Source organism: Benincasa hispida, chromosome 3 (genome assembly GCF_009727055.1).
Source record: "Benincasa hispida cultivar B227 chromosome 3, ASM972705v1, whole genome shotgun sequence".
Classification (NCBI taxonomy): domain Eukaryota; kingdom Viridiplantae; phylum Streptophyta; class Magnoliopsida; order Cucurbitales; family Cucurbitaceae; genus Benincasa; species Benincasa hispida.
In genome coordinates, this window is record NC_052351.1 from 37,891,979 (window position 1) to 37,901,990 (window position 10,012).

A 10,012-nucleotide genomic window follows, 5' to 3' on the forward strand; every position below is an offset into this window, starting at 1 on the left:
ATATTTTTTTTGTTATCATTGGAGGTTTTTGGAAGATTTTAGACAATATATTTGAATATAAGGTATTTGCATGCCACAGTATGACTCACTTTAATTGTATTTTAGCAGTTAAAACTAAAAGGTATTTTCTTTAGTTGTTGCAAGGTATAAGATTTAAATTGTCTTTGGTATTTTGTGTTGCTAGAAGACTAATGAAAGTCTTAGCTAATTTTAGTACAAAGTATTTGTGTGGCAAAACTATAAAGAATGATCTAACATTTGTTAATAGAAGATATACATGGAATGCTATGAATATGAAGTAAAGGAATGGGGAACATAAAACAAAACACAAATACACAATATTTTTGCATCCTAGATACTTATTCTTCTGACACCATTTTTTAAACTTTTATAGAATTCATATATTTATTAATTTGTTGTTAATAACCATTTTTTTCTTTTTTTTAAGAGTTGTTTTTTCATAGATGGTTCAATAAATAAATCACCAATCTTCCTTAATTCGAGGAATTTGTTTGTTTTTATTTAAATTTTAAATTTGCTAGTATTTTAGTTACATATTTTATTAGGAGTATTTTTTATATTTGATAAATTCTATTACAATTTCTAAAAAATCGTTTGGCCATTAATTCAAAGAAAAAGTTTAGCTGTCATTTCTTAAAAAGTCCATTAAGTTTTGGCCACTTATCCAAAAAAAACCCTTTATTACATACATTTTGAAGTTTAAAGATAAAAATTTAGACGCTAAACTTCTAATTTTACATGAAGTTGTGGATCCGCTGTGGACTTTTGTACCAAAACACATGGCCAACTTGCTATTCTGTTCAGACATTTATTTTGAAAACTGATAGCCCATTTGGTAGTTGAATTTATTTATAAATAGGCATGCACTCTAATTCAAATCCTTATAACTTCAATTGCGTCAGATCAGACCATGGACGAATCCTATTCTTCCAAAAGGTAAATTTACCTTCCCCCTCTTTCAGAGCCATGGACCAATAATTAGAAACCTCTCTTTCTTTCATTCCATTTTGCAGGTTGAACGGCAAAGTCGCCATAATCACCGGCGGTGCCAGCGGATTCGGAAAGAGCACCGCCAGATTGTTTGTTCGACACGGGGCCACTGTAGTCATTGCCGACGTCCAGGACGATCTCGGCCGATCACTCTGCGAAGAACTTGGATCAGAGAAAACCGTTTCATATGTACATTGTGATGTGACGAGTGATTCCGATGTGAAGAACGCCGTTGATTTCGCGGTTGAGAGGTACGGGCAGTTGGACATAATGTACAACAATGCCGGGATCACCGGCGAAATGGATCCGACAATTTTAGGAACAAAGAAGGAGAATTTCAAGAAAGTTTTTGAGGTGAATGTTTATGGAGGATTTTTAGGGGCAAAACATGCGGCTAGGGTTATGATTCCAAATAGGAGCGGAGTGATTCTGTTCACATCTAGTGTTGCTTCGGTGAATAGCGGAGAATCGCCGCATGCTTATGCAATGTCGAAGCATGCAGTGGTGGGATTGATGAGAAATTTGTGTGTGGAATTGGGGGAATTTGGGATTAGGGTTAATTCAGTATCTCCAGGAGCTATTGCAACGCCGCTGCTGAGAAACGCGTTGGGATTTACAGAGGAGGCGTTGGAGGAGGTGGTCCGATCTTCAGCGATTTTGAAAGGAGTTGTGCCGACGGTGGAGGATGTGGCAGAGGCGGCGCTCTTCTTGTGTAGTGATGAATCTAGGGTTATAAGTGGGCATAATCTTGTCGTCGACGGTGGCTATAGTACTGCCAACCGCTCTTTCTCCGTTGCTGCTATCAGAAAATTGTCTTCTCATTTAGAGGGATAAAAATTAGGAGAAATTGTCAAAAACAACCTTTTTTTTAATTTCACCTTCACTTAAAACTCTTAAAAATATTTTTTCTCCTTCCCGACAAAAATTAACTGCCGATATTCGAACAAAAATTGAACAGCATCATAAAGGCGCTAATTATTAAAGAATATCTCAGGATAATTTTCTAACAATTTCTCCAAATTAAGGTGAGTGCAACTTTAACTTTGTGTTTGTATTCAAAAGCATAAATTCAAAAATATTTTTACCATAACTAATATATATCTGGTGTAGGAGAATCAAACCTTGATTTCGAGTTTGATAACATAACTACTATGTCAGTCGTGGTATGCTAAGTAAACAGTAATCATGGAAGAAATATTTGAGTAAAAATAAAACGTAGAACAAAACTTTGATCGAGACTTAATGAGCCATCAACTAATTTGTCGAAAATAAAAACATCATTGAAGCTACGGTTGTTGAGCTTGCACCGCATGGAGGTGTTATTTCTTATGTTAATTGTTTTCATTCTTGTAATTTTATGGTTCACTCGCTTGCTCATAATGTTTTTTATTGTTTTGATACCCTACCTTTTTCTTCTGTTCAAGAGGCATTTTGAGAATTTTATTTCCTATATTGATTGTCCACTATTCTCTATGAAGATTGTGTTGGTGATTTGTAGTTTTAGTGAAGTTTTTTTTTTAACAAAAAAATGTAGAACAAAGTTAAACGTTAAATTACATCTTTGGTCTCTATGGTTTGTTCAATGTGATTCAATGTCCATAATTTTAAAAGTTTAATTTAGTTGGGGAAAATTGTATAAACCACCCCGGAATTATGAGATTAGTTACAATCACACCCTTCAATTTTCAATTTGATCAATTATCCCCTTGTAGTTTGTTAATGGTTGTAATTAGCGGCTTGTTTTAAATTAATAATTAAGATTGGGTATTTTAAAATAAAATAAAAAATAAAAATAAAGATTTTCTCTCATATGACATCCTTTCCTCTCTCCTCTCTCTTCTCCCTCCACCTTCCCTTTCCCTCTCCATCTTCATCTTCATCTTCCTCTCCCATGATCAAAATTCTGATAACAGTTGAAACAAAGCAAGAAAAATGGCTAAAAAGAAAATTGAAAATGAAGATATGAAGAGGGAAGGTGGAGGGAGAAGCAAGAGGAGAGGGGAAGGGATGTGTGATGAGAGAGATTATCTTATTTTATTTTTTAATTTTAAAATAATCAATCGTAATTATTAATTAAAAAATAAGATATTAAATGTAACCATCAACAAAATACGAGAACATAATTAATCAAATTGAAAGTTGACGGATGTGATTGTAACCAAACTCATAGTTTAAGGGTGATTTATGCAATTTTCTCATATAATTTTTATGGTTTGGTCTTTTCCTTAATTTGATCTATGTAGTTTTAAAATTTCTATTCGATTATTTTTTTCCTAAAGTATTTGATTATTATTGTTTGAGGTTATCTTAAAACCTAATTCAGTCAATTAACATAATTATTCCAATAGAAATTTGGTAAGTGAAAAAATATATAGATTTGTGAAGTTTGACTAAATTATATAGTAAAAAAGAAGATCTTGAAACCATGTGAACAAAATTAGAAATAAATCTAAATCATAGAGAAAATTAAAATTAAACTTAACACATAATGAATAAATTGAAAGTTTCAAAACTGAAATGTCCAATTTAAACTTAACACATAATGAATAAATTGAAAGTTTCAAAACTGTAATGTCCAATTTAAGATTTAACCCAACTCACTCCCTAATTCTTTGGTGTTAAAATGACATGTCTTGTTGTAAATTATTTTAGGAGCGTGGTGTTGTGGCGGAAAGGAATTAATGAAGAGTTGAGGGGGTGAGTTGAAATTTGGAAATTTTGAATTTGGTAGTTGATGCGATATCGTTTTCAGTGTCATAATTAAAATGTGAGTTTTAATGCTTCATCCTTCCTAACACGCTTTTGGAGCCGCCCTCATTATTGGGAGCTCCATCGATTTAGGCTATATTTATTTATTTATTTATTTATTTGAAACACGGCTATATTTATCTTCATGTATCATATTAAATTGTCCAATTATAATTTGTTAGGTGCAAGTCTAATTGATTATTTTTTTAAATATTTTTTAATTCTCTTTTAATATGTTATTAGAATGAGATTGTAACATCCGAGCCCTCACAAGATTTCTTAGGTTGAGAAGTAGAGATGTCCGCGGGGCCCCACCTCAAATAGGGCAGGGTATGGGGGAGGGAATGGGAGAAAAAATTCCCTAAACGGTGACAGGAACGGATAATGCATTCCCCATCCCTGTCCCGATTAACTTTTACATATTTATTTAGTATAGTTATTTAATGTTATGTTGTTATTATTATTATATATAAATATTAGATTTAAATTTCAAATTTGATTCTTTATTAGGAAAGATAATTAATATGTTTAAATTTAGATTAAATATGTGAATAATTTGATTTATATTTTTTTCTTTCTACTAAAAAGTTAATTAGCTTTTTTAAGCCAAAATTTGAGTAATTTATCTTTAAATTCAAATTGTCATCTAAAATTAACCATAATAAATAATTTAGTGATAAAGTTAATTATTTAAATTTGCTCACATTAATGATTTAAATTAATTGACTTTTTACAAAAAAAAAAAAAAAAAGGTAACGGGAAAAAATTCCCCATGGGGAACCCGATCCCCATGGAGAATTTCACGGGGATGGGGAATGAAATGGGGAACGGAGACGGGGATGAGGAATGGCATCCCAGCCCCGCCCCACCCCGTGGACATCTCTATTAAGAAGAGAACTCAAAATTAAAACTTTGGAAGGAAAAAGTTTGACTAAGTATCTAAACTATGTCTTGGAGGAAGAAAAAATGTCTACTGTTGAAGGTATAGTAGGTTGGAATAAAAATTTTGGCTAAGTGTCCAAACTAAGTTATGAGAATGAGAGTTGAATTCATAGCATAGTAAGGGGGTGTTTGGCTCACCAACATGAGTTAAGTTGAGATGGTATAATATACCAACTCATTGTTTGGCCCACCAACTTTAAATATTGGTGGAGTTAAGTTGGTATATTTTACTAACTCACCTCAACTCTCACTTCTTTCCATGTTTCCAATGGCTTCACCCATCAACCACTGTCACACTTCGAGAACTAACTTCGGGCTCCGACAACCATCTCCAATGACAACTCCAACAACCAACTTCGGACTTCGACAACCACCTCCGTTGACAACTTCGACAACCAACTTCGGACTCCGAAAACCACCTTTGTTGACAACTTCGACAACCAACTCCGAGCTCTAACAACACCCTCCGATGAAAATTTTGATGACGGAATTTGGACTCCAACAACGACCTCTGATGACTACTCCGACGACCAACTCCGAAAACCAATTCTGACCTCTAACAACCACCTCTGATGACCCAACTCCAATAACCACCTTCGTGCTACCAACTCTGACGACCAATTGGCTCTAACAATAAACTTCGATGACCAACATCAACAATCACCTTCATAGGCTTCGAAAACCACCACCAATTACAAACTCCAATGAAAATCACCTTCGATGATCACCTTTGAGCGAGCAACTCCGACGACCAACTCGAGATTTGGACAACCACTTTCGACAACAAACTCCGACAACCAATTCTAAGACCACCTTCATGTGACTAACTTTGGGCTCCAACAGTCACCTCGGACTACAATCTCCAATGAAAATCATCTTCAATAATCAACTTCGACAACCACTTTCACCTGACCAACTCCGAGATTCAAAACAACCTCTGATGACAAACTTTGACAACCAACTCCAATACACCATCATGTGACCAACTTTAGTCACCGAAAACCACCTCTAACTACAAACTCTAGTGAAAATCATCTTCGATAATCAACTTTGACAACCACTTCCGACTACTATAAGACTGATGACTGTTAAAGTTGTAGGGTTGTTGATTATATATAAAAAAAAAAAAAGTTATTTTATCTACATTAAATGCAATATTTATACATAATGAATTCACATATCAAACGAGTGTTAAGAATATTTAGACAAAAAAACATGTATGTAGTTGAAAGTATGTAACATATAACCAAAAAAAAAACTATAAAATGAAAAAAAAAATCCTGGAACATTTTCCAGCATGAATTAGTGAAAAATAGAAATTTGTTCTCTGATGATCCTCCAAATTTAAAGAAAATGAAAGTGAAACTATTGAAAAATGTGTTGACATTTCATTGGCTGTTACGATGATGGGGGAGATTTAATTAAAAAAAATCACGACATAATAAAAATATAGAGCAACAATAGGAAGAAGAAGATAATAATAAAATTCATGGAGAAAAATTAGTTAGAATCAAAAGTTTTGATTTCGTTTTAGTTTCTCATTTTATTTAACCATATTTCTACAAGAAATGTAATAGGTTAATTATCATTCATTACCCAAAAAAGAAAGAAAGAAAGAAAGAAAAGTTTTAAAAATTAAAAGAAAAAATTACAATCTATATTTTATTCAAATAAAAATGGATAGAATTATTGAATAAAAAAGTTTCAAAACAAAAATAGTGATCATAAAAATATATTATTTAGAGTTCAAAAAACTGCATCAGATACCTAGACATATGAACACAACTCTGCACCCCAAACACAGACATATGAACTCAGACCAAATAACTCTACACCCCAAACATAGACATATGAACTCCACAAATATATGAACTCCACAGACATATGAACTCCAGACATCCTATCTCAACTCAATGCCCCAAAAAGCCCCTAAAGAATAAAAGAATGTTGCCTACGTTCAACCCATTGAATAGTTGGTAGATTTATAGCATAGCAAGTGAGGTCATAGCATAAGCATAAACTCGTAGCATAGACTAAGAAGTTCAACTCATAACATACAAACACTACCTTGGGCGCATAGTATTGTTGGATCTATGAGGTCAGTTGGGCACATAGAAGACTTCCAAGATAACCTTAGTTGGACAACTTGAAGTGTTATAAAGGGAAGGAACTCACCTTGGATGCATGAAAGACATCTTGGAAGCTATGCTATGAGATTGAGGAAAACTATGCTATGAGAAAAAGAGTTATGATATGAGAGAATAAAGAATAATGTTATAAGCATCGTGATATGAGGAATAGGGGTCTAACCTTGGATACATTATCTTAAACACATTGTGGGAGGAGGAGGAGACTTGAAAGCATACTAGGGTAGAGATGACCTACTTGGACGCATACTAGAAGATGTTGGACATATGGAAGGATCTCCTTAGGAGAATTAGGGTTAGGTGGACTCCTAGGGAAGAGTTGTTTAAGTATTAAACGAATTATGAATTGAACAATGCATCACCAAGAGAGGTTGGACGCATAGGGAAGAAAGGTTGGACACATACTTTGAAGGGAAAAAGGCAGAGTTGATGCATAGCTATGCTATGAACTCAAAGGATGAAGTTATGTCATGAAAAGGGAATAAAAACCAAGGAAGATTGAAATTGAAGAAAGTTAAACGCATGGGGCAAGAGGTGGACGCATGGGGTGGTCTAGGGAAAAATGTGATTAAGTATTAGGTAGCTTGTGGCACACCAAGTAGTGAAACCCTAAAAGTTGGGCATATAAGAGGGAAAATGGGCACATAGTGGATTTATTTGCACACTTAAGGTATAACCAAGGGAGGACATCATGCTACGAGAGGGAAGCAAGGGCTAAGAAAGGGAAGATGGAGGGGAGTTGGGCGCATAGGAGTGGACCCATGCACCTAAGGTAAGTGCTTATGCGTTGACTTGATGGATAGATTACTAAGTGAGGAACGTGGCTTAAGCGGGTGAAGTTTTGGTTGATTTAAGTAGGAGGTGGAAGACGAGAATGAAAAGTTGAGCATGCAAAATTAGGGATGGCCACTTTATAGGGGGGCATGCGTTGGATATGGTTGAGTAATGGCACCACATGCTTACAGGCAAGTAGGTGGTGGCAAGAGTTATGTGTTGGCTCAATCAAAGAAGGGACACTTAGATTGTATGAAAGGAAAATATGTCATCCGTTGAGGGTGGGAAGGGATGACGAGGATGGTATGTTGAAGCCTATAAATACCGTCGGAGGATCTCATTTCATTCCACAACTTAAAAATCCTCAGAAAAAGACTAAAAAATGAGGTGATTAGAGAAAGTTGGAAAGAACCATGTATTGAAGAGTTGTCCTTGCGTTGAGGAGGACCATCTATGCATTGAGTAAGAGTTTCCTTGTGCCCAACATCAAGTTGTCCAAGCTACCTTGTGCTCGACTGTGTCGTAGATTCAAGACCATGCGCCCACAGTCGTTAATCTCCATCCAAAGGTTCAGTTTAAGTTTTGTAGGGTTGGTAAGCTAGGTTTAGGGTTTATGGGATGTTTTAAGATTATTTTTCACCCTATACACGGGATTCTAAGTTGACTATTGGATTAATACAAGCTTAAAATTCAGATGGAGTTAGGAGACCGAGGAACTTAGAAACCGAACTGGAGAACTGTGAATGGTTTTACTTTCTATATCTTGTAAATATATATATGTTTATATGGTTACATATATAATGTATGTATGTATGTATGTATGTATGTATGTACGCACGTATGGTTTGGAAATTTGTGGCATGAACGGAAAATATGTTTTCTTCTTATGATTTTTTGATGCTTTGACTATTTTCTGAAATTTTGTGGATGTATGTATTTGATTGGAAACTAGAACTGTACCGAAGAAATTTGTTAGCATATCTCGTGGATGTTTGACTAGGATTTTCAGTATAATTTAGCTGGGATTATCAGCGTACTCGAGTATGACTAGCAAGAATTGTCGACATGTGCACATTCAACGGGTTGTATTGGGTATCAAAATTGTTTCCTTGAATTTATGGTTGGTTGAAACATTGCATTTATGATGAAACATATGATCATACCAACATTTTCTCAGTTACCAGACTGAGGTCATTCATATTTTAATGTGATCCTGTGTTTGACTATCTATACAAATGTTTTCCAAAATGAATTTAAAAAACAAAACATATCACTCACTGAGCTTTCCTAGCTCATGTTTTCCAAATGTTTTGTCCCCCTCCCCCTCCAGGTAGCAGGAGAATGGTGTATCAGAGTGCCACTAGAAGATAGAGTCTTTGGGATCATTGCGTCCTAGGGGTTAGGTTAGAAATTTAAATATGATTATACATGGTCTGTAACCATGATCTTGTGTGAACATTCAAATTCCAAATGAAATAAGTTCTTTTTTTGAAAAAAAAAAAAAAAAAATTCCGGCTTGAGAAGTGATCTTTAAGAGTAGGGTAGTGGACGACAAATATTACAAAAGGATAATATCTGTTGTCTTCACACCTTCTTCTGGACGAAAGGATTAAGCTCGGGAGGGGGTGTGACAGAGATGTACAAATAGATGCATTTTATGATACACTTAAGTATTACTTTTCATTTTTTTTTTTTTTTAAATCTTCAAATTTGAGGGGAAAAACATTTCATTCCATTACAGTAAAATTGTATAATGTTTGTTTTTCCTCCATTTTGTAAATTCACTCACTAATCTTTAATATTGTTAATAATATATTTTTACGTTTTATTTAATTTTTACTAGTTTATTTGTTTGTTTTTTTAATAAGTGGGGGAACATCACAAAGTTGCTAAACTTAAATTGTATATAAAATTAAGGGTGTGTTAGGAATACATTTTCAAGTGTTTTATTTAAAAAATAAGTCATTTTAGAAAAAAATAGAGTGTTTGACAACATTCAAAATAATTTTTCAAGTATATTTTAATAAGTTTTTTTTATCTAAAATATTTAAATAAAAATAAGTTTTTTGAAAAACAATTTTTTCTCAAGTCAATCTAGATGGACCTATTTGTGGAAAATTGACCATTAAATAGCTGAGCAAAACTCTCATCAATTAAAATGAAAACCCCAACTATAAATTCAATTTTTTTTTTTTTTTTTTTTTGGAAATCTTATTAGCTTTTTGGCATACCCATGTGTTTAAATTAATTGAATACATATTAGATTTGAGGGGAAAATTAAAAGAATATTGTACTTTTAGAAACTATTTAGGAAAATATTGTTGTTTTTAAACTATTTGTAAAAAATATCGTTGTTTTAAATAAGTCGAGGGTTGAAAATTCGACCTAGA

At 33.8% G+C, this 10,012-nt stretch overlaps 1 protein-coding gene across 1 annotated transcript; it reads left to right on the forward strand.

Annotated features, from left to right (window-relative positions):
- The first annotated feature begins 822 nt into the window (after window positions 1-822).
- LOC120073910 (secoisolariciresinol dehydrogenase-like) lies at window positions 823-2,157 on the forward strand. Its single transcript, XM_039026824.1, has 2 exons — window positions 823-957; window positions 1,035-2,157. The coding sequence occupies exons 1-2, from the start codon at window positions 932-934 to the stop codon at window positions 1,843-1,845; spliced, it is 837 nt and encodes a 278-aa protein (XP_038882752.1). The 5' UTR covers window positions 823-931; the 3' UTR covers window positions 1,846-2,157.
- Window positions 2,158-10,012: the final 7,855 nt, after the last annotated feature.